The sequence below is a fragment of the Brachycentrus maculatus genome, unplaced genomic scaffold, assembly GCF_059751285.1.
Source record: "Brachycentrus maculatus isolate JH-2025_06_01 unplaced genomic scaffold, ASM5975128v1 h1tg000393l, whole genome shotgun sequence".
NCBI classification, from domain to species: Eukaryota; Metazoa; Arthropoda; class Insecta; order Trichoptera; family Brachycentridae; genus Brachycentrus; species Brachycentrus maculatus.
In genome coordinates, this window is record NW_028281142.1 from 226,496 (window position 1) to 252,559 (window position 26,064).

General features: G+C 38.8%; 1 protein-coding gene across 1 annotated transcript in view; it reads right to left on the reverse strand.

Moving 5' to 3' along the window:
- The window catches only part of LOC148302999 (ubiquitinyl hydrolase FAF-like), a 68,712-nt gene that overhangs the window by 15,786 nt on the left and 26,862 nt on the right, over positions 1-26,064 (reverse strand). The window contains exons 20-36 of the mRNA XM_088270691.1: positions 25,190-25,319; positions 18,693-18,800; positions 18,077-18,208; positions 16,773-16,871; positions 15,431-15,582; positions 14,523-14,627; positions 12,844-12,955; positions 11,740-11,908; positions 10,306-10,436; positions 8,769-9,023; positions 7,299-7,418; positions 4,465-4,714; positions 3,299-3,466; positions 3,001-3,062; positions 2,027-2,139; positions 1,419-1,592; positions 636-777 (exon numbers count right to left, since the gene is read on the reverse strand). Of these exons, the coding sequence (XP_088126817.1) occupies positions 636-777; positions 1,419-1,592; positions 2,027-2,139; positions 3,001-3,062; positions 3,299-3,466; positions 4,465-4,714; positions 7,299-7,418; positions 8,769-9,023; positions 10,306-10,436; positions 11,740-11,908; positions 12,844-12,955; positions 14,523-14,627; positions 15,431-15,582; positions 16,773-16,871; positions 18,077-18,208; positions 18,693-18,800; positions 25,190-25,319 (2,422 nt within the window). The remainder of the gene's footprint in view (positions 1-635; positions 778-1,418; positions 1,593-2,026; positions 2,140-3,000; positions 3,063-3,298; positions 3,467-4,464; positions 4,715-7,298; positions 7,419-8,768; positions 9,024-10,305; positions 10,437-11,739; positions 11,909-12,843; positions 12,956-14,522; positions 14,628-15,430; positions 15,583-16,772; positions 16,872-18,076; positions 18,209-18,692; positions 18,801-25,189; positions 25,320-26,064) is intronic.

Consider the following 26,064-nt stretch of genomic DNA (forward strand, 5'->3'; position numbering starts at 1 on the left):
GCCTGTAGGAAGAGCTACCGCTATGTTGAACAATATCTCATTGGATATTGATCTGTTCCATGTGTCTGAAGGAGTATTCCGAAGCGGGATTCTTCTACACCTTTAGCAATAGTATTCTTGCTTATTTTCTATTTTCGTTAATGTGTACAATTTAAATTTAAGTTGTGTAATGTGTATGTTAACTATTCTTCTAACCCTTATCCGCACCACAATGGTGCATAGGGCACTGCATCGTATAGAAGCAGTGGTATCTTGATCATTAAATACACGAAGGAAAGGTGATCAGCCTTCCGCTTCAGGTACCAGTCCAGGGTCATATTAAATAAATATTAGACTGAAATATCACTAATGTTTATTTTGACCCTCTTGGGAATCGAACCCGTGACCTCCAGCATGGTAGACTAGCGTGCTTACCACTACACCATGGAGGCGGACATGTTAACTATGTTAACTATAAATAAATAAATTGAAAATTGAAATACCCACTGCCATTTGAATTTTGCCACGTGATCCAGGATATTCTCCATGCAAATTATGAGTGGGCTCTATTCAACTGAATCAGCATAAAGCGGCTCATAGAATATCCGCTGAAACCACCAAGATCACTTTCAGAACGCTAGGAAAAGGGGGATTACCTTCTTATTGCACTTATCACAGTGGTAGGCGTCCGCCCCTTCCAGCAGCTCTCCCCGGACGTACGCCTCGAGGGACTCCTGGAGGCGGGACATGTTCCGGATGTCCAGGGACACCACGGAGAACGGCTCCTCCTTGCAGTACCTGCGCCCAAACAATACTTGGTAATGAAACATCAGCCAATTCAAAATTACACATGCTGTCAAAATTGTAAAAGAAAAACGCTCGTCTTTTACCATTTGAGTTTATTTTATTATAACGACTAGTTTCGGAAGCTATGCTTTCTTTCATCTTCAGGTCTAAATATAAACTAAAACATAAATAATCATCTGTTCTACAAATCGGGTGGGGTGGCTAGTCAAGGGGTGGAGTTTGAAAATAAAGGAAAAGTGGAAAGCAAAGGTGAATAATTTTGAAACAATATATTATTTACTAAATTATTATTTGAATTTAAGTTTTTTTGGATATTTAAATTTTCAAAGTAATTCATTATTTGGCCTTAATGTGGTACTGGGTGTAATAATTTTGGTTAAAAAAAATTATCGCACGATTGGTAAAAAAACATTTGAATTTGTTTTTTTGTATTTTTAAATTTTCAAAATAATTCTTTATTTGGCCTATATTTGGTACTGGGTGTATTAATTTTGGTTAAATTTTTTTTTTAAAAATAAGAAAATCAATTGGTAAAAAAACATTTGAATTTTTGCCTCCATAATAGCCGTATCTTGATATAATCGTCAAGTTTTGTGGAAATATTTTGTGAGATCTCAGTTTGGTGTTGCTACCTGTGCGGGCAGCCCTTGCAAATCTTCTGGTCGGAGAAGGATCCGCCGAGGGTCCGGGACATGAGCTGCTCCTGCCCGAGGGTCTTGAGCGCCTCGTCCAGCGACTCCACCAGCGACATGAAGAACTCCACCGCGTCCTGCTGCTCCCGCAGGTTCACCGGCTCACCCTGCAGCCTGTGGGGAAGCAAACCGTCAGACAATGTGGCATTTCGGCATGCATATTAAAGGGTTTTTCAATAGTAATAATACAATTTCAAATTAATAGTATGGCAACACTGCTAATTATTTTTTAAAGTCTCTTATGTTAATTGTCTTCAGTAGGTTATGCCATATAATCATGGAAAGATACCCGCTTGAACAATGTTTAGAAATTAATATATTAAAATCAGTGCTCTTTTGCGAATACTGTGAGAAATTAAAGAATATATCATGGACGATATTATTCAGTAAATTGACTCACTATTTGTCGTATTGCAGGCAAATTTTAAAGTGAATTTTTTTTAGACGAAAAATGTTTACTAGAGTACAACTAGTGTTATTTTACTTGATACTTGTCACCACATGACCAAGTATAACAGATCATAGTTGGAAACAGACTGCATCATTACTTGAAATGTGTCCATAAACCACGCGGCACGTAGTACTGGAGTTTGCTGTACTGAAGATGGGCAAATATCGCCTGGACTTGCTTCAGAATCATCACATTGTAGTCTATGTTTTCCTGGAAAAAACAAGGCAAAAAGTTGCTTTTGTTATTTTATTTCACTCTAGCATGTCTTGATTTAACTTGCCTTTAAGCGAGCGAAGAAAACTGTAAAAAGTGACTTTTATACATTTTTAAAATATAACTTATTTATTGTTTAAAGTAATAAAATCATTAAATAGTGCTAATGTTATATGAAAATAAATAATGATCAAATACTTTAAAAAATGTGTAATTAAAAAAAAAATTAATAGTCCTTAACCTGTCCGGGAGTGAGTTTCTGCGGATAAAACTGTATCTGGGGAGAATTTTTATTTCTATTTATATTTAATTTATTTTTTAATTTTTATAATTTTACATCACTAGAATCAATGCTATACGCAACATATTTTATTTAATAAAAAAAGATTTTACACCAGTAAACATGATTTATATCAAAATTACTCCGATTTCAGTCAGAGTCGGAATAATCAGGAGATGCGTGAATATGGAAGAGGCAAAGATTGTTTGCAAAGACAGACTGGTGTGGCATTCTATTCTCTCAGCCTACCCCTGCGGTGAAGCAGCATCATAGTTTTGTTTGACAGCATCATTATGATGACGTCACACAAACTTTGTTTTAAGTAAAATGTCATAGGTAAAATGTAAAAAAAGATCTGTTGTTGTTTTAGTGTTTAAATACAACCACAAATGGGGGTACATGTGCCATTTTAGAAATAAATGTAAGCAGGCTCTAGTTATAGGCGCGGCCGTTCTTTGAGAAATGCTTTTTTTGGGCAACTCTGTATGGCTATACTTCCGGACAGATTGACTAAAAAATTATTGACTTTGGAACTGATTTCCAATAAGGAAGGATAGATGCTGATTGGTTGCACTTACGTCCATAAAGAAATCTCCGGGCTCTTCACCAGAAAAATCCTCATTGGGATCTGTAACGGCTCCTATTGAGAAGAAGACAATTAGAGAACTTGAATAGATATGACAGATCAAATTAGCAAACAATGTAAAAAGATATGAATTCATAAAAAAAACTCGAAACACAGCTCTTTAACCACACTACCTTCGGTTATTTTCTGAGTTAATTCTGTAGAAATTTTTTTTTAGAACTTGCAAATGCAGATTCAGCCCGACTTTTACGAGGCAATTCAACCGAGTAATGAGGACTATCTGGACATACCCTGGACCCTGATGAGATGGTCGCGGATGGCGGGCACCATGTACAGCTGCTGCAGGATGGAGTTCATGTAGCAGGTGGCCCCTGCGTTCTTCAGGCCCACGAGCCCCGAGGGCAGGCGGGGCCCCACTGGTGGCAGGTACTCCCACTCTGTTAGGGCGCTGTTGTTATCTGGGAAGGGGGGCAACCAAATGAACAAAACAATATGCCGGTATTCACTACGCAATGACATCAAATGTTGTTTTTAATTTAAATTTTACTTGGTAAATACAATTATTATAGTGGTATTAACAGGTAAAACTTAAACTAAAAATAAAGGTATATATCGACGTTCCCTACGTAAGTGCTCTAACTACATTTTTGTCAATTTTGAGATATTTGGTGTATGTTATCAACTGACCTGTCGTTATCTACAAATATAAACAAACAAAAAAATATATAAAATAAATTACGCCTAGTTTTCAGGCGTATAAGACGCTATCTACATGGAATTTTCGAAATGAACTGAACTCCTAAAACGCTAACTACTTAATTTGGACAAAGCATAAAGTTTTAAAACGATTGAATAAATTATTTTATCGTGTTTTTGAATGTATAATACTGGTTTACAATTTCAGATAAAACTGATATCTAATAAAGAAAATACGTTGAAAAATTCTTCTAAGCTCTCTCCTGTAAAGTAATAGGTTTGCAGATAGAGTACTTTACGTACGGACCGTCGATATAATCACAAAATGACTGCCAAATCAATTAACACACTTCGGATGAGAAAGGTTACCCGTTAGGTTGATTGATGTTTAAAGACGGGAAGGGTATTTTTACCTTCTTCACCGGCCTCATTTCAAAGTCAGAAAATAAGGAACTACATATTTAATGTTTTTTATATGAATATTATGTACCAATATCTTGGTCAAGGTTTTAACTACATGTAGATAATTATCAAATCCCGTTGCTCGTGAAGAACACCCGTCTGAAATGTGTTAATGAAAATAAAATATTGTCACAAGACTGTAAAAGGGTATACTTTCAACTACACAAAGATACTTTTGAGTTATTTGACTTGATTGTTAACAGCCATATGGATCTCGCAAGTATTCCGCACAGGGGGGGAATGTCAGATGTACGCCAGGTGTATACACCACACTCAATGTGTTAAAAATAGAAATTACCGCTGTAGAAGCAGTCGTTGAGCAGGCCGGCCAGCAGCGCCATGTTGGGCACACAGGCGTGGCAGAGCGCGGCCAGGAGGTCGCAGGCGGCCGCCACCGCGCCCGGCGTGGCGCAAAGCGCGGCCAGCATGGCGCCGCCGGGCGCCGCGCCCTCCTCAGGCGCCGTCGTGACCCCCCCGCTGCCACCGCCGCCCCCGCGCATCTGCAGCTGCGCCCACGAGCACGGCCACAGGAACTCGCACACCAGCTCCTGGGGGAGGAGAGAGACAGACATTAGCACGCTAGTCACATGTTTTATCTTTATTAACATATTGATAGCCATGTCTGCCTCCGTAGTGTAATGGTCAGCACGCTCGGCTACCGTTCTGGAGGTCCCGGGTTCGATTCCCAGGGGGGTTCAAATAAATATAAGTGATTTTTTCACTCCAATATTCATTTAATATTACCCTGGACTGGTACCTGAAGCAGAGGGCTGATCACCTTTCCTTCATGTGTAAACGATCAAGATAACACTGCGTTATATGACGCAGTGTCCTATGCACCATTTGGGTGCGGATAAGGGTTTTATTATTAACATATTGATCGCCATGTCAGCCACCGATGGCCGACACATCGGTATTCCAATTGGGCTGACACGGCATACCTGACTTTAGAGCAAGGGTGGCCAACCCGCGGCCCGCCGGGTGGCTTCTTGTGGCCCGCGGAGCATATCACACACACACAAGTGTACATAAGACCAACAAAAGAACATTCCATCGTGCGTAGTTCGTATCATATCCATACTTAGAAGTATCTCATTATTGTGACAATTTCTTCATTGGTTTATTCGTATTAACAAACAATCACAACATTTTGCGACAGACTTTTAAACACTCATTGATGCTGCTATAACCGACTAACTAGTGTGATTCAATAGTCGAAATACTTTGTAAAAGCTAGTTACGCAATAACCATGATACTAGCAAAAATAATCTAACCAATATTCAGATTGTGAAATGGTTGAGGAATATTTGGAGGGTGTCGTTAAAATTCTGTGTACAAAAAAAAACTGATTTTTCAAAATTACTGTTCCTAATTTTTTTTAATGATTGATTATTGCCTAACTCTAATTTTATAAATATGTTTGGTTATAATTTTTTATATCGTCTTTAAAAAAAACAATATATCTCATGTTTGCTTTGAATAATTAAAGAAATTTTGTTTTACGGCCCGGTAGTAAGTATCGTTTCTAAAATTTGGCCCTGAAATTTGGCCCGGTAGTAAGTATCGTTTCTAAAATTTGGCCCTGAAATTTGGCCCGGTAGTAAGTATCGTTTCTAAAATTTGGCCCTGAAAAGGTTGGCCATCCATGCTTTAGAGAGTCATTTTGTCCGTCAGCTACGCGCTCTGTATTTAACTACTATTAAACTTGGCCTTTTTCTATCCATTGTCTTCTTTGTTGTCTTTCCCACCTAATATAAGTCTCCTATCTCGCATATTTCCCTTATCCTGGTGTTCCTTATTCTATCTCGTAGACCCTTGCCAGATTTTTTTTTAAAATTGTATTTATTAATTTAATACAGTTACATTTTTAAGTACAACATAATACAATTTCTAAACATTTATACATATGGCAAACTTATAGTTTTAAATTCGCTGTGCCTCTCCAAAAAAGAGACTGAGCTCTTGTGCTTGGAGAGGGACTTACACTCAAGGTATAATGTTTTATATAATTAATGGTATAATAGTTTTTTTAAATTTTTTTCAAGATTTATATGTAATGGGCATTGATTTTTTTCTTAAGAATTTTTATATCTTCTATTTTTTAAATTTCTTTAGGGAGTTTATTGAAATATGGTTCCTTCATTTCTGACATTCTTAGCGCGTTTTCTGCATTCGATCCCATATATATTTTTAAGTTTGTGTTTTCTGTTGATCTTCATAAATACTAATAATAATCGAAGGAGAAGTACAATTTAGAACTCAATACGACAATAATGATTGCATTCAAAGTTATATTCAGGGATTCATCATTTTTTATCAGAATGATTTTAAATGATTTGGTGATTTATATATAACTAACTAACTAACCATCACGCCGCTTCCCCGCAGGGGTAGGCAGAGAGAATAGAGCGCCACACCACTCTGTCCTTGCAAACATTCTTTGCCTCTTCCATGTTCATGCATCTCCTCATACATACTTGCCGATTGTTACGACTCCTAACCTGACCGCTTTCAAGTATTTGGCATACCTGATCGTGCCATGTTTTTCTCGGTCTTCCTCTGCTTCTTTTCCCGCTAACATTCGCCTCATAAATTTGTTTTACCGTTCTTTCCTCAGTCATTCGTTCTACATGTCCAAACCATCTCAACACACCTTTCTTAATTTTATCGATAATGCTTATCTCAGCTTTGCATTCCTTCCTTATTTCACTATTCGTACATCTATCATACATCGTTTTGTCGCACCTTTATATATATATATATATATATATATATATATATATATATATATATATATATATATATATATATATATATATATATATATATATATATATATATATATATATATATATATATATATATATATATATATATATATATATATATATATATATATATATATATATATATATATATATATATATATATATATATATATATATATATGTATATGTATATACTATCACGATAAATACATAAAGCTATCTATGAGGTTTTCTTCAATTAAATTGCAACCATTTCTAATCCAGAAATAATAAAAGCATCAACAAATGCAAGTTTCTAGACCATGTAATGTTTCACTTGTAACGGATGAGACTCTCAAGCGTGTCTATTAGGTGGATTCTTACCTTTATTAAATTATGCTCCTTCTCCGGATTGGATCCGTACTCATATTTAACTTCAGGACTGGACAGAGCGAAAATTTCTTTGGTTAAACTAAGATGCCCTTCCAGCAGCGTGTCGTCCACCTGGAATCCAAATTACACTTTCATATGGCTTGTTTAATGTGAAGTTCAGAGCCGGGATTTTTTCTTATATGTATGCTAAAATTGTTCCTTTTTGTTAGGTGCGTAAAAAATCAACATTATTTTTCTCAAGTATTGACCGATTTTAGTATTTCTTTCTGGTATTGGTGGAGAACATATCGCTCACTCCTTTCAAGAACGTCATAAATCAAAAATTGTCAATTTTCAGTTGTGCATGTTTTCGGAATGCCCAGAAAATGTACTATATCCCAGCAAAAGAGACATATTTCTAACGTAATATTTACCCGCTACAGGGCAGAAAGTGTTGTTTTTGCATTTTTAAGAAAAGGTATTGTTTAATTATTTTTAAAAATATACTAAATATTTTCTAAATGGAGGAAAAACGTTCAGGTTTTACCAAAAAAGATCTGTTGCACAGTAAAAAGTTCAATAAGTGGCTTGATATTTATTATTAATACACTACATTATATTTTTTAACTTTAAAAACGTTCTCTTGAAAAATCAAGTTTTTTGATTTATGACGTTCTTGAAAGGAATGAGCGATATCTCTAAGTACTCGAATAAAAAAACATTTTGTAATAATCATCTAAATGCAATTTGAGAGAAATATAAAGTTTTTAACTTTATTCATAAGAATGTGTCAAAGTTGTGTTAAACTAGCTCATCCTCGAAGTTTTCACTATCGACGCGTATACTCTGATTAGTAAATATTCTAATTTCATAGTCTCTACCACTCCTTTGAGTATAACAAACAGTTCTGTATGTAATCAATCGGCTGAGTCTGAGGAAGGGGAATGTGGAGCAGCCGTATTATTGCACCTTCTCCCTGGTCTGCGTGAGTAGGAGCATGGCCAAGATGTTGGGCATGATGCCTGCCTGAGCGATAGTCACGCCAAAGAGCAACTTGTGGAGCTCTTCGTCATTGTGTATGGCTAACTGCAGATAGCGGGGGATGTTTTTTAAAATTATTTTATATGGTTACAAAAGTTTTTTTTATAATTTTATTTAATTTTTTAAATAATTCTACTTCCAATCTTAAAAATGCAATTCTCTCCAATAAAGAGACGGAGCTCTTGTACTTGGAGAGGGACTTACACTTGTAAGTTACGTGTGGTAGGGTGGTAATACAATTTATTTTTACTAAAATAATAATTATTTTTAAGACAAAAATTAACATTCATAAAATTCATTTTTCAAATTATTTTTTAGCATTTTGAAGTCTTAATTTTTTTTTTATGTCTGTAGGAAGGTTGTTGAAGTACTCAGTTCCCAAATATTTAAAGTTAGGGTTATTGTTATTATTATGATTGAATTGGCATTAAGTTGCTGCACCTGCTTGCCGCGGTGGTGGTCCCGGCGCGCCTGCAGCAGCCAGGCGACCTGCGGCGGCAGCTGGCGGCGCGCGGCGGGCGGCCCGGCCGCGGCCAGCAGACGGCACAGCAGCTGGAAGTACTGCTGCGCCTGGCGCGAGTGCCGGCGCGCGGCGCCGCCCGCGTGCCGCAGCAGCGCCTCCAGGCACGGCGCCGCGCCTGCGCCGCCACCCCATGAGCACATCCACAGCAGCTGCTCGCAGCAGCACACGCGCACCTGCACACAAATGCGCACAATCCAACTCGACACATTGTTTGCAGGAGCATATTTCGGATACTGTTGTATAGAGAGGGAGACGCTTAAAAAGGCGGAGACTGACCGGAGCATTTCGTCGTAACATTAACCAATATTAAAACGAAGAAAGGTGATGTAGAAATGAGAGTTGCTATATCAAATAGTAGACCTTATATCGCTGAAATTAGTAAAAACCGACAAGCTCAGGTGTCACATTGAATAATTTTCGATGCAAAAAGTTTGACTGTAGTATTTATGTTTTTCGTTTTTTTTTAATTGATGTAATTTGTATTCTGTCTGTAAAGGCGGAGACTGACCGGAGCATTTCGTCATAACGTAACACGTTTCGATGCGAGCATTCAGGCAGTCAGTACACCGAGCCAAGCGCTTCATCCATAGTTTCGGATGCTCGGTGATGCTCGCCGCGAGAGATGTTACGTTATGTTACGACAAAATGTTCCTATCAGTCTCCACCTTTAGCGTTCTATTTGTTTACTTTTTTAACTCTCCGGAAGCACAATAATTGATGTCTGACTTTTTCCAGGGAGTGAGTTCTTTTAATGTGAAAATTTTTAAAAAAAATCACAAAATCTATGTATAATGAAGATAGAAATGATGTAAAAATAGTAAAAAAAAAAAAAAAAGAAACTCACCATCACAAGGTTTTAATTTATGACAAAATTGCATACAAATATCCACATATCGCTCACTTCTTTCAAGAACGTCATAAATAAAAAAACTTGATTTTTCAGGAGAACGTTTTTAAAATATAATACAATTTATTAAAGATAAATATCAAGCCACTTACTGAACTTTTTACATTACAGGCATTTGAAAAGTATTTAGTATATTAAAAAAAATAAGTAAACAATACCTTTTCTTCAAAATGCAAAAACAATACTTTCTGCCCTGTAGCGGGTAAATATTAAGTTAAAAATATGCCGCTTTTGCTGGGATATAGTACATTTTCTGGGCATTTCGAAAACATGCACAACTGAAAATTATCGATTTTTGATTTATGACGTTCTTGACAGGAGTGAGCGATATGTTATTGTAATACAAGTTACATCATACCAACTGATTTCTGATGAGAACGGATTTTGACATTTATTTATGTCTATAGTCTTGGAAAGGTTAAAGCGCGAGAGATGCCAAAAAATATTGTACGAATCTGACTTGGGTTTGCGGTTACTTGTGATTAGTATACGACCCTAATTGGTATACTAATTACAATATTTTTTTAATAGGTTAGACAAATGGGTACCTGGGCGTTGGGGCACATGATGACCAGCTGGACCATAAGGTCTTGCCACCACGTCTCGTTGAGCAGCTGGGTGATCTGCCCCCCGTTCAGCGCCACACACAGCGTCACAACTTCCAATGATTCACGAACCACTGGAAACATAAATAACACAATCATGAAAAACCATGATGAACCATGATGACCAATTATGATAATAGTGATGTAGTTAGCTTTTAAATAAAACTTTTTTATAAAATTTTAAAAATATATACATCTATCCATTGTCACTTGCCTTAGATGGCAATGCAAGATACTCCGTACCATTTCTAAATTATTTGTTATTTCGATTGATATTTTCAACATTAAAAAAATTTAAATTAGCAAAAAACCACAATTGCATATGCATACACCAAATATATATATATTTATAGGCGTGTAGTAACGAGTTAAGTCCTGAAGAGAAGGTGGACATGGTTGGGACATGTCTTTAGAATGCCACCTGAGACCATTAACCCCTCATGTCTCTTCATCCAACCCCGAGGATTCCGGCGCCCCGGAAGGCCGCTGACGACCATTCACCGACTATACTCAGCGGAACTTCGAGATGCCGGGCTGACCTGGGAGGAAGCCAAGGAGATGGCGCGTGACAGAGTGATTCGGAGACGTCTCGTGTTGGCCATATCGCTCACTCCTTTCAAGAACGTCATAAATCAAAAATCGACAAGATTTCAGTTGTGCATGTTTTCGGAAAGCCCAGAAAATATACTATATCCCAGTAATAGAGGCATATTTTTAACTTATTTACCCGCTACAGGGCAGAAAGTGTTGTTTTTGCATTTTGAACAAAAGGTATTGTTTTATTATTTTTTTAAATATACAAAATATTTTTCAAATGGAGAAAAAACCTTCAGGTTTTACCTAAAAAGATCTGTTGCATACTAAAAAGTTCAATAAGTGGCTTGATATTTATTTTTAATACATTTCATTATATTTTAAACTTTAAAAACGATCTCCTGAAAAATAACGTTTTTTGATTTATGACGTTCTTGAAAGGAGTGACGATATGGCAACCCGATCTTTATCATGTTCAATGCGTTTGAAATAAAACTCACTAACCATCACAAAGAAAAACATTTTTTTTAAAAATTGATCAGTTATCGAAGAATTTCCAGTGAATTCAATCTGAGCTGAAGGTGGAATGTACACAGTGGAATTAGAACTTAGTTGGGTTATTTATCTTATGTGCCGTAAACAAGTGGAAAGACGCAAGCAGCGGGAGGCTTGGTGCGATACGACACATGCACTGTCTGCAAAATTTTTCAATCAAAAGTATGAAGTGGTCGATTCAGTTGTTTGGTTTGATTATTTAAATCAATGCACAAAGCGAGCGATATGCCCCACCAAGGGAGCGAACACGGAAAAAGAAAGAGAAGAACGAGTTGAGGATGGACTCACGCGCGACGATGTCCGAGTTGAGGTGGCGGTGCGCGATCTGCTGCGGAGAGGGGGCCGGCGAGGCGGCCAGCGCGTGCGAGGCCACGGCGCGCACCATGGCCGGCCCGGGCCGCCGCCGCGCCATCAGCGGCCCCCCGATGCTGTGCACGGCCGACCCGCAGTTGACATACTAGAGCAGATCAAATCACAGACACAATATTAATATTATTTATGATATTGGACACTGGATTATTCACCCTATAGCCGCTTGTGTACTACAGTACCGAGTCACTCTGTTCACAGATTAGATCAGAAATAGATCGCATCAATCGTTTCTTTATCACCATTTACCGCATTTATCGTTAAAATTAAGCTGCATATTTGATACATTTTGTTTGTTTTTTTACATTATTTTCAATTTTCTTACATTCAACGGCAACGTATGGGATAGAAACTATCGAAAGCTTGTGTAACCGATAGCAGGAGAGGTCGATATTAATGAAAAGGAGCCGTTGCCTGTACCTGCATTGCCAGATGCATGCACACTTTTTGAAAGAAAACTTTCTACGACGCACATTCAATAACCGATGCTGAATAAAAATACCATTTGCAAAGCCGAAAATATACTATTGACTTACGAAAATAAAACAGTTAAAAAACAAATTTGGATTAATAAGCTTTATTCTTTTTTTAAATTCTATTCAAGTTTGCATTTTTTTTTAATAAATACATTTTAATAAATACATCTGAAACCTGTATTCTTCTTAGAATTTCAGCCTACAAATGGCTATACAGATTGGGTATTGACCTCTTAATCCCGCATTCATTGTTTTCCCGCATTCTTAGTTTATTTTAATAGGTCCCTTTAAAAACGATTGATAGAGTACTGTATAGGTAAAATATCTGTGAACAGAGTGTACATGAAATTTTACCGTGCGGCAGTCCGGTTTTTTCAAATAAAAGCGACTACGACAGTTTAGCGCGATCGAGTTCACCCGCACCGTGATCGCATCACCGATCCGGAGAAAGACGGATAAGAGCACAAGCCAATCATTCGTCTTTTGGCACACCGCTTCGGATCACATGTAATTTTTAGATGAACAGTACAAGAAAAATGAATAATACCTGTTTAGCCATGGCCTGGGCTAGTTTCTCAGCCACCGCCTTCACCAGGATCTCGCAGTTGTGATTGGGAAGCACTTGCAAGGCCTCGCGGAGTATGTCCGTCTTTGTGTCCCTGTGAACGCATACCATCGTTAGTCCTAACACGGTGGTGTATTGTATACACTAGTCAGTATTAACTTACACCCCCCTCTAACAGTAATAAGGATTTTGAAAGCCTTAGTAATCATTTTTATTTTATGTATTAATTTTAATTTAAATCAAACACAGATTTTTTGAGTCTACTAAGTTGTATTTTATTAACAAAAACACATAAAATAATTAATATTCTGACAGTTGTTTCGCCTTGTTAGGGCATTATCAAATGAATGTCATTCGTTTGATAATGCTCTAACAAGGCGAAACAACTGTCTCAATATTAATTTATTTTTTATGTGTTTTTGTTAATAAAATACAACTTAGTAGACTCAAAAAATCTGTGTTTGATTTAAAATTAATACATAAATTAAAATGGAGTTCTACAAATTAAACGCCAAATCAATAAATAATAATTTTTATCTTTGATCACGAAAAACTGCATGATTGGTTAGTTATAGAATTTTTTTTAACACATTGACTGCCAACTACGAGATGATTAGACATTAGATATCCCGACATGTGCACATCGCCATAATAAATAGTCTGAAATAAGCTTCAAGACGATGATACCAACATGAAATCTATACAAGCACTATTTCTGTTACATAGGCAACACATATTGCACTATGGTTTCAACTAGAAACCTGTAGGCACTTAGACAATTTTAAATTTGTGGTTAGCAGCAGTAACCAGTTGTCCTGAAAGGGTTAACCAGCGCTGAATGGAGCGCTGGTGCTCTGTGAGCTTGTTGCTTTGCGAGTGCTCCGTGAAATTATGAAAACCATTTTTTTTTATTTACTGTGCGATTTGAGAAGCATAGTCCCATAATGAATACAAAATCCCTTTGCCGCAATGAATAAATGAATTGTAAATTTTCGTATCAAGAAGAACAAATAATTAAATCAACAGATCGTACTCTAAAAATAAAATTCTCATAAATAACTCTGGATGAATTTTTGATTTTTTTTCAAGATGAATATCCAGCTCTCTCTCTCCATAAGGGCACTGAAAATTTTACTAAAGTTTTCAACCTCTTTGTGTGAGCCAGGTTTCTCGACATTAACCAATATTAAAACGAAGAAAAGTGATGTAGAAATGAGAGTAGCTATATCAAATATTATACCTAATATCGCTGAAATTCGTAAAAGCCGACAAGGTCAGGTGTCACATTAAATAATTTTTGCCGCAAAAAGTTTGATGTTTTTACTTATTATTTTTTTTTAAATTGATGTAATTTGTATTCTGTCTGTAAAGGAGGAGATCGTCGTAACGTAACACGTTACGATGCGAGCATTCAGGCAGTCAGTACAGCGAGCCGAGCGCTCCATCCATAGTTTCGGACGCTCGCCGCGAGTGATGTTACGACATTATGTTACGACGAAATGCTCCAATCAGTCTCCACCTTAATAAAATAATCAGTTTTATTTTTAATGAAAGTTATCTTTCGTTTTTGTGTACCGCGAATTTTCCTTATGATCAAAAGTGCTCCCTGAACGGGTTCAGAACCACTGACCTAGAGCGTACCGTACTGTCCATATACTGACCTGGTCTCGGGGTCGACGGGTGAGTCTGAATCCACGAGGACAAACAGATGTCCCAACGTTGTTAGCACCAATTTGATTATTTTTAATAAGTATAAATTTCCACTCCTGAAAAAGAAAAAAGGCGTTAATTTTAGTTTATAAAGCTTAATGCTTTTTTCAGAGACAGTCGAATCACTATCACAGAGGAGAGTAAGAAGACTTAGCCCATGGGGGGCCAACATTTTCAGTAGCTGGGCCAGATTTTAGAAATCAGATTTCTTTCGGGGCCGTAAAACAAAGATTCTTTTATTATTCAAAGCAAACGTGAAATATATTGTTTTTTTTTTAAAGAAGATGTAACAAAAATGTGAATCAAACACATTTATAAGATAAGAGTTAGGCAACACAATTTTTATATTTTTATTTTAAATTTGTGAGACGTCTGATTTTGTTTGTTAGAAATAAGTGCATCAATGTTGATACGTTAACGATTGATGTTGTCGCTACATGCAAACAGTTTTCCAAATGCTCATCAGTGATTCTTGTTCTCATTTGAGATTTAATATGCTTCATTTGACTAGTATCACGGCTACTGTATAATTAGCTTTTGCATAGCATTTTGACTTTGAGTTGCTCTAGCATTCAGTTATAGCAACTTGTATTCTTATCAATGTGTATTTAAAGGTCGATCGCAAACTGTTGTGATTGTTTGTTAACACGAATATATACCATAGAAGAAATTGTCACGATAGTGAGATACTTCCATGGGATATGATACGAACTACGCACGATGGAATGTTCTTTTGCAACTAGCTATACATGTAAAAAGAACTCACTCCCCAGAGAATGTCAGTCATCAATTATTGTCTTCCCGGAAAGGTGATGGTTTATTTTACTTATTGTATGGGTGACAAATGAGTAGCGCTCACCTGAGCGTGTAGGGCGCCCCCCCCTGCAGGAAGGCGGGTGAGCCGACGGAGTCCAGGAAGAGCGGGGAGCGGCGCACGCACGCCAGCTGCGTGGGCAGCCAGCGCTCCGCCAGCAGCGGGTCCGCCGCCGGCATCACCATGCTGTACAGCACCTGCCGACACAAAGCCACGCTCCTTAAAGTCGGTGTGCAATCATACATGCGCTTAAACCTGTTAACCGGATCCACGCGGCTCGTATAACCGTATGTGTTTTCACAAAACATGCCCCATATGCGGCTGACATAAGCGTATGTGTTTTTACTTGGCTCCAAGTTTCGAACCTCAGTTCAACTTGGAGGGTTTTTTCATGGTGTGGAATTTTGGATAAAATAATACGTCAATCTTTGGCCTTATGACATCTGTTGAAATATCTGAGTAATAATTAGTAACATCACAAGGATAAATAAAAGAACAGATCCCTGATTTTTCTTGCGGTCGGTAATAAGTCCGCGCCATAATCATGCCCTGTATCTGTCTCACTCTTGACGCTACGCATCGCCAGTGGGTAAGAGTGACACACGATGCGTGCTTTGATTTATTTATGTTACGATATTATTTGTTTATATTACAATATATATTTCAAGAATAATGTGACACAAGTGTATTATAGAGTACCAAAAAGGCACAATGAATCCCATTGAACGTTTTTGTTTAGGAAAATAAATCATTTCTTAACTAAATACATGGTTAAAGTAATCATTTAAAAAACGGCGGAAATACCGCCGCGCACGGGCGTCTCTTAGGAACAAAGTTAACGCGGTTAAAAGGTTAACCAGGAAGTTTACTTTTAAGTAATGATAATGAATGATAGTTAATTAAGAGTATTTTGATATTTTAGAATTTAATAAACCCTGACGATGACAAGGTTCTTGTCGAAACCGGTAGGTTAGAGTGTACTTATAATAAAAAAGTGGATAAAACAAAGTTGTTGCTGCGAAAAACATTCAAGAAAAGTTTACTTTTTAACTACCCAACATAGAACGGGGCGCCACCAGGACTTGCGAGTACGTCACGCTCAGTGGACGTGATTTTTTATACTTTATTTATGCTTAAAATAAATGAAAAGACTATGAATTATATATTTTTTCATATATCTATATATAAATAACAAAGGAAAATTACAAACAAATAGAAAAGAATTCATTTCAAAACATGTATGGATGACTAATTACCATTGTTGTTGGAAGAAATTTTAAGGCCCCGATTGAATAAACAGAGTCAAACGCGAATTATATTCTAGAGTCTCCAACGAGCAATGTTTTAAGGGTTGGGCTACATCGAGTGGGGGTGTATGATACGTTACCTCGACATTGTAAGCTACATTTGGCGGAGGAAGTCCATACAGCATCTCTCGCAATATGGACTCATCCTCACTGACTAGAGCTGCAGACAACATCTCCACCTGAAAACAATGTTCAATTTCTATATTCAGCCCAACGGCAACTTTAGGGCAACAACGCGCGTGAAAAATCTCCAAATTATTATCCATCTTACTCTTCATTACTGAGGGTTGTGACCCTTGTGGAAGCAATTTTCTCCAGTTATCCCTTGACTGCGCTGCACGTAGCGCTCCAACCCCCCTAATTTGATCGGTCTATCATGTGGGGATCTTCCTCTCCCTCTCTTCCCCTCCAGGATATCAATCACAACCAGTCGTTCCAGGCTATCACCATTGCCACGCACAAAGTGTCCAAAGAACTGAAGAGTCCGTCGTGTACAGACACTGGCCAAAGACAAGCCAACCAAGTATACATCATCCATAAAGCGACTCATAGAATATCATATTGAAAGCTGTCCCACTGCATGCCCAGATCTGATACAGAAGCATCTAGGCTTCCTGACAGATCTGCTCTTGCTAAGCAATATGTTTTTGAACTAAGTTGCTAAATTTATTGAAAATGTAAAACAATATAAAATTGTATCCTGATTTTACTGTGAATTTGCATTTAATAATAATAATAAAACCCTTATCCGCACCCCAATGGTGCATAGGGCACTGCTTCATTTATATTTATACGCAGTGTTATCTTGATCGTTTACAAATGAAGGAAAGGTGATTAGCCCTCCGCTTCAGGTACCAGTCCAGGGTAATATAGAATTTTTTTTTTTTTTTTTTTCATTTGCATTTTAAAGCTTTCAATATACCTGTCACTGCCAATCTAAATAAATACAAGTTTGTAAATCCGTCACCAAATTTTCTAGAAGTACTCCGGTGCAGGTTTTGAAAGGGATTAGTATTTAGTTTAACTAGTCAGCTAGATCCGACTCCGACCCGACGCTGGCCGGTACACAGGAGCCCACAACCCCGACCAGCACAGCAAACAGACTTGGAAAATAATAATAATAAAAAATAGGATATCTGCTGAAACCAACAAGATGATTTGCAGACCGCCAGGAAAAGGGTCTTCTTATTGCACTTATCGCAGTGTACAGACATTAGCCGGAGTCAAGCTATCCGAAAGTGACTCCTAACTCGACTCGTTGGTGCGTCTAGCTGTTCATGGAATTCGGAGCATGCGCCTCCAACACCACATTTGGAATGTGTCAATTTTTCCCCTTTCTGATGCTTTTGTGGTCCATCAATAACAAAAATGGGATTCTGTTTACCGTGTGTTGGTGCGCCGGTAAAATCTGCGTGAGCTGGTGAGCCGCGTCTCTCAAGTAGGTGTGCCCTCGGTCACATCCCGTCTGCTCCAGCTCCAGGATGAAGGGCACCTGCCACTCCCCGCGGGACAGTATCTGCAATTCAACATTCCACATCTACAATTCAACATTCCACATCTTCAATTCAACATTCCACATACACATTCAACATTCCACATCTACAATTCAACATTTCACATCTACAATTCAACATTCCACTTTTATTATTAATTATTCTATTACACACTATCTGCGGGCGGATTCACCCTCATAATAGAGATAAACATCTCTGAAAAGAAGTGATAACATTTAACCATACTGTATACATCGATATAAGATCAAAAGATGCCGCAAAAGTCATGCGTAAAAATAACTTACACGCAATTTACGATGAGTCGAGTGAAAAGGTAAAATTACCCTTCCCGCCGATAGTGTGTTAATTTAAAAAAAGCAAATACGCTAAATTTATTGTATATTATTTGAAAAGTGGATAAACTTTGAATAAAACAGTTTTTTTAAACATTTTTTATAAACAAAAAAACCTAGCATTTTACATTATTTTACATAATTTACAACATACCACTCCGGGAAGAGCTAACTCCGACAGGGGCGGCGGGGGAGGGGAACCCATGGAGGAGTCGCTGGAACTGTCGTTGGAAGACTGCCCGGCAACGCCGGCCGGGCAAACCTGCAAATATTCATTTTATCTTAATTTATGTCGTAGTCATACAGGAGAAAGTAACCAAGTGCATTTTTTTTTTATAAAAATGTGATCGTTGACTATTTGATATCTTACTAGCTTAATATTGCCCTGAAAAAAATCCAAAAGGATTTTAAACTTTGATGTTTAATATATTGACTTGCTAAAAATGACTAACTGCATTGATGTTTATTTTCTTGCCAAACAAAAGTGACTTAAATGGCCCTCCTGAATATTTTACGTTTTGTTAGTTGGTCACTTTCTCCTGTACGACTACAATGTATTAAATGTTAAATTAAACACGGATTTTTGAGTCTACTAAGATGTGTTTTATTGTTAAAAATACATAACAGTCAATTCTGTGACAGTTGTTTCGCCTAGTTATGGCATCTTCAAACGAATGTGTAATGATGATAAAAAAATAATCTTTTTTTTTCAGCTAAAAATAACCCACACTCTAGAGAAAGTGGGACATCAATTACTATACTCCCGGAAAGGTTAAACGTGTTTATCTTTATCATTAAGGTTTTTTTCATGACCGCAATTCTAGAATGAGATTGTAAAAAATACCATAAAACTTTACAAAATGTTAAAAGATTTAGCAATTAACAAATGTAAAAACGTACAAAGAGTAATTATACCACGGCAGTTATAACAAATTATCTTCTTCAAACCCTTATCCGCACTCAATGGTGCATAGGGCACTGCATCGTATTGACGCAGCGTTATTTTGATCGTTACTCACATGAAGGCAAGGTGATCACTCCTGCGCTTCAGGGACCATTAATATAATTATTATAATTTATATTCGAGGGTAATATTAAATAGAGTGTAAAATCAAAATTATTTGTCTTATTTTTACACCCCCTGGAAATCAAACGTGGTAGCTTAACACGCTAACCATTATGCCATGGAGGTTCAACGATTTGGACACATTCAAAATATTGCAAATGAAATAACTGATCAGATTATAATTTCAATTAAAAAATTCAGTTTTAAAAGCATCTCCTAGTATGTAAAATGATTCGTAAAGTATATTGTCCGCCTCTGTAGTGTAATGGTCAGCACGCTTGGCTACCGTTCTGGAGGTCCCGGGTTCGATTCTCAGGGGGGGGGGGGTCGAAAACAAAACAAATTATCGGAGTTTTACCTACCATTAAAACTCTTATTATGTTTCTATTGATTTCTGGAGTCCATCATGAGAGAAGCGTTCATTTTCTTTTCCGTTATTGCGGTTTCTACTGTCTATTCCTGGGTCAGTGTCCTACTCTATGGTCGCTTTGTCCGTTTCCGCTGATTTGGTATCCGGTCATCCATGGATTTGGGTTGTTCATAAAGCTCATGATGCACCAGGTAGGTCTTACCTGGACTCCAGAAATCAATAGAAACATAATAAGAGTTTTAATGGTAGGTAAAACTCCGATATTATGTGTTCTGAATTGATTTCTGGAGTCCATCATGAGAGATCTGTCTGTTATCTCCTGGTGACCGGGTGATGCCTTTATTTGATGTTAACTGGTTGAAACAGGCTTGCTAGAGAGGAGTCTTTTGAGACGGTGTGATTAAGCAACTCTCTTTGGTAATATTTCCTGAAGGTATTTTCACTTTTCCAATTTCCTCTCTCTAAGATATTATCAATTGGGTAGTTTTCTAACCAATTGAGGGATGCGACCGCTGAGCGTGTACTGCCGGGGGTAGCTTCCACTCCTGCCATTTTCAGCGTGCTCTTTACCCATCCTCCTATTATGGTTCTTGTAGCCGCTTTTACGGGGCCCCTCGTACTTATAAATAGGTTATTAAGGTTATCCACTTCCGACCTTCGATCCTTGGACAATTCTACTAGTTTTCTTGTCCAAAAGACTGGGTTTATATTAAGCTCCGGTGATTCTAAAAGTTTCCAGCTGGATTGCTGGTGTAACCGGGTGTCAGTCTTTGATCCAAAAGACGGATGTAATATAATAGAAGTGCCTTCATCCTGCAGGTTTCCATCCGAGATGTTTAGTAACGTCAGGTCGTGTACTCTTCGTCCTGACGAGAGCAGCAATAGTGTTGCCACTCTACACGATATCTCGTATAAGGAGTTTAGTTTAGGGCTATTTTTACAGAGCCAATCTTTAACAATCTGTGGATTCCAGATTGGAGATTTTGGGAGAGTAGGCTTTGCCATGGCTATTGCTTTAAGGGTATGTTTTACCAAAAAATTAGAGCTGAGACTTTCCTCAGCTGTTGGGTTACAGAATGTTGCTATCGCTGACTTATGTACTAGTATAGTATTGTATGACAATTTCTCTTCGATAAACAACTGCGCCAGGTATCTGGCCACCTGGTTTGCAGACGGTTTGTTAGGATGGAAATTGTTATTTGATGCCCAGCGGCACCATCTATCCCAAGCTGGCTTGTAGGTATTTAGCGTCGAAGCTCGCCACCCTGATAGAAGCAAATTCTTTTCCTCAGGATTCCATCTACTCAAAACGCCGTCCCACCCCCAATTTTCCAAACTTCTATTTCCAGTTCTTGGATTTTGGGCGGAGGTTTGCCGGTGGATGTGTCGATTAGTACCGATTCCAGGTTTGCTATTTTGAGTGGTGGCGCTAATGATCGGCGTATTAGGTCTGGTCGCCAGAACGCCCTCGGCCACCTTGGGACTGCGAGAAGGTATGTTCCGGTCGCCTTGTTCAGGTGTGCTAGGATTCTTGGTATTAAATTTGGCGGAGGAAATATCCAGGCCAGATTGAAGTCCCAACATTGACTGAAAGCGTTTTGAAAGATTGCGCACGAGTCCGTGCAATCTCTTGACACGTATGTCGAAGTCACGTGTGCCGTTACGGAAGCAAATAGGTCTATATCGGGTTGCCCGAAGAGATTGAAAATCGGTTGGGTTGCTGCCGGTAAAAGGTGCCACTCCGGAGGTGTTTTTCCCCGAGATAGGTGATCCGCGTCTCCGTTGTATTTTCCGGGAAGAAACTGAGCTGTCAACGAGATATCCCACTTGTCTGCAAGGATCAGGAGGTCTTGGGTCAGATTTAAAAGTGTTAAGGATCTGGTGCCCCCTTCCTTGGAGATATACGCAACCACTGATTTGTTGTCCGATTGCACTAAGACTTCTGAACCGGAGAGGTTGTGAGCTGAGTGTTGAAGGGTTGCAAGCACTGCGAACAACTCTTTTCGGTTTGAATGCCACTTTTTCTGTTGGACGGTCCACTGACCTGATAAGGTTAAATCGTCTAAAGTTGCTCCCCAAGCCAGGTCTGAGGCATCTGTTGTCAGGAAATGACTGAACATTTCCTTGTGAATGGTGCTTGACGAGTTCAAGTTCTCTAATCACCATTCCACCTCCTGCAAGCACTCCTCGGTCATTGGAACTAATCTTCTGGGTGGAAGTTGCTTCAGCGGTTTGCTCGCTATCTGCAATTGTCGGCAGTGCAGCCGTCCTCTTCTCACCACGAAGTTGGCAAAGTTTAACCTTCCCAGGAGACTTTCCGCTTGCTTTCGTGACCATCGGCGAGAAGACAGTATCGCTCGAAGTGATTGGTGGAATGCCGCACACTTCCGTTCTGACAGGGACTTGCGATTGTTGCGCATGTCCCATACGACCCCCAGGTATTCGCACTTTTGTGTTGGGGAGAGCACTGACTTTTGGAAATTTACATTCCATCCCAGATATTGTAGAGTGTTTACTGCTAGCCGCGTTTGTCGGCCTAGATCTTCCTTGGATTGGCTCGCAAGGAGGAAGTCGTCGAGATACACGATTGTCCGTATACCTTTCTGACGCAGTAACTCGGCTACCCAATTTGTAAGGGTCGCGAACATTCTGGGAGCAGATGAAAGGCCAAAGGGCAGACTTGTCATCTGAAGCAAGTTTCCTCGGTAGACCAAGCGCAAGAATCTCCGATGCTTTGATGCGATCGGGAGATGGTAGTATGCTTGTGAGAGGTCTATCTTTGTCAACCAATCGTTTGGTTGCAAAAATTCCGGAACCTTGCAGTGGCTTATGAGTTTGAATGGAGCAGGGTTTAAAAACAGGTTTAGGGACTTCAAGTTGAAGATTACCCGTGAGGAGCCGTCCGATTTTGGTGTTAGGAACATTTTTGATAAGAAGCTGGGAGTGAGATCCGCGGCTTCCAGAACACCGCTCTCGGTGAGTTCCTTTATTTGGGAGTCCATCTCGGCAGAAGGGGGTGTGCTGAAGTGATTTAAAGTATTCTTGTGTGGCATTATCAAAGGAGGTTTTGACACAAATGGTATTCGTGTCCCCCTTATCATTTTTAGCATAAATGCTGGTGCTCCCAGTGTCGCCCATGCTGCCTGGAATAACTTTAAGCATCCCCCGCGAAATGGATTCCTTCTGGCGTCAATTTCGAGTGTGCCTTCCTCTAAACTTTCCTTTTGAACTACCAGAAGTAGACTTGCCTCCCCCTTTTTTCTTGGTGGAAAATTTGCTGGGGCCAGCTTCTCCTCTGGGAGGACCGTTATTTTTGTTAGCGAGAGGCCTTCGCTGTTCACGAAAAAACTGGTTATCTGGCTTTTTTCTGGTAGGAACCTGGGGTCTTGATAAAGGATGGGTTGTTGCAGGTTTTATCGTAAGCTTGTCAGAGGTACCTACCCTAGAGAGGAAGGCCGTCAGATTCCCCTTTTCAAAGAGATATTCTGAGCAAGGAGGGATTTTGCAAAGTCCCTCTCTGACATGCTCGTCTCTGACTTCCCCGAGGATGGATTTTCTGCGGAATTGTACCGCCTCTGTGCACCTGCCACATACCATCTGAAGAATATCTTCGGAAACCTTCTGGTATGCGGAGTCAGGAGCAAACAAAACTTTTACTTTATCGAATACGTTTCTTTTATTAAGAATTGTGTTCTTATCAGCGGCCCAATTGACCAGTTCTTGGAGCCCTGATTGAAACTCCTCTTTTTGTATGAGGAGGGCATGAGATAGAGCGGCGAAAGACCTTTCCAGCGAAGCCTGGGCAGGGGAGCTGACATCGCAGCGTCTGAGCTCGTCGTTGACTTTCAATTCAACAAACGATGGCTCTGCCAGAAATTTCTTCTGGACATCAGCATATCGCACGCCTGCCCAGTTTTCACTACCAAAGTGTTGCAGCTTTTCTAAGGCTCGAATCCTGATGGGATTTGCTGTTGGATGGATAGGTTCCTTGACTACTGTGCTGGGTTCCTGGAAATCCAGCTGCAGCTCTTCTTGGATATCCTGAGGATCCTCGTGTTCCTCTAGTCCAGGAGGCTGCTGTAGAAAACCGTCGTCGTCTTCTTGCGATCCCGAGTCTACGGGAGAAGTGTCGCCTGGCGCCGCGACCTTAGCCCCGGTTTGACTTTGGAACACGGCGTCAGTCAAAAGTCCTATCTGCTGAACTAGATAGTCTATCCGTGGGTCCATTAACACTTTAAGGCGCTTTTGCTGACGCGGTTCAGGAGACTCTGAATCTGACGATAAAACGGATGGATCGCGGGATCTTTTTCGAGATTCACTGCGCTGAGAAGGCCCAGCTACCGGCGATAATGGCGAAACATTTTCTGTATCACTCATTTTCTATAAAGATCGGTGTTTTCGGACAGATGTGAAAATTTATATGAAATTAGGCACAAAGCATAAAGTTCTATAAAAATTTAATTAACTATCCGTCGCCCTTGAAAATCTTGACTCGCACGATGTTTGTAAACAACAAACACGTGTTTCAAGATGGCGTCGTTTTGTTTATAAAATATTCGAAATGAAAAGTTTTTTCGGTAAATGCGCGACAATGCCGTTTGGATTGAAGCGAAAGTTTATAATACGAGCACTTCTTTAGTTTTGTTTTTATAGAAGACGAGACACTTAATAATAATAAGATTCACACACTTCTCACGGTGTTTGTAAACAATTACCGCGCACTCAAAATGGCGGCGGCGTCTCGCAATCAAAATAAACACGATAATTATCCGTTATACACAAGAACTTGACGTTTTAATGACGTAAATTAAAAGAACTAAATATGTTTTCAAAGTTTATAACACTATCTACGATATACTGCCCAGGAATGAATACGATTTTTTCGAATTGATCGGACAAAATCAACGAACGTCGTTACACGATGGGAAAATGACGCTTTATGAACAACCCAAATCCATGGATGACCGGATACCAAATCAGCGGAAACGGACAAAGCGACCATAGAGTAGGACACTGACCCAGGAATAGACAGTAGAAACCGCAATAACGGAAAAGAAAATGAACGCTTCTCTCATGATGGACTCCAGAAATCAATTCAGAACACATAATATAGTAATTAATTAACACAAAAAAAGGAAAAAATAATAATATCTTCGCAATTATAACCAATATTAGTAATTAACAAATGCACATATAAGCCAAAAAGTAAAAATACCTTGCCAGTGATAACAAATTTGTCTCTAATGGGAATTTCCGATAAAAGTTTTCTATCTTGACTAGGATCCAATAATTCTCCATTCAAACAGAGTTCTAGCTTCATGCTACCGCCCGACGCTCCTTTTAACCTGGAAAGTAATATAAACCGTATGAATAAGCATAGAGAGATTACTAATTCCATAAATTATTTGAACAATACAAATATTACATCAATAAGAATCTTTAAGGCAAGGGTGGCCAACCCGCAGCCAGCAAAATAATAATGATAAATCCCTTACCGCACCCCAATGGTGCATAGGGCACTGCTTCATATAAACGCAGTGTTATCTCGATCGATTACACATGAAGGAAAGGTGATCAGCCCTCCGCTTCAGGTACCAGTCCAGTGCAATATTGAATAAATATTAGAGTGAAAAAATCACTTATATTTATTAAACCCATTTTTAAACAACATTTTTTCCTTTAGTGTGCACAAAACCACCGAAAGAACATTCCATCGTGCGTAGTTCGTATTATATCCCATGTATGGGAGTATTTCACTATCCTGAAAATTTCAAGACCCATAATGGCGTCAAGTAGTAAAGACGTTGGACTAAAGAAGAGAACAGTAACAGAACAACTGAGATGTTTTTAAGACAGATGGACTATAAACTATTTTTTCGTGGAAGCGTAAATCTACTATAGTCATCAAAGTGAAGGAGAATGTTATAAGTGTCGGGTTGTGGCCCCGTGGTTAGTGTCGCGGACTCTTAAGTCAGAGTTTCTCGGTTCGAACCCACTCTACCACAATTTGATACCTATTTCTAATAATGGGCCGCTTAGGCTCATAGAAATAGTATGAAAATGAAATATTTGTGTAAATAATAAAAACAC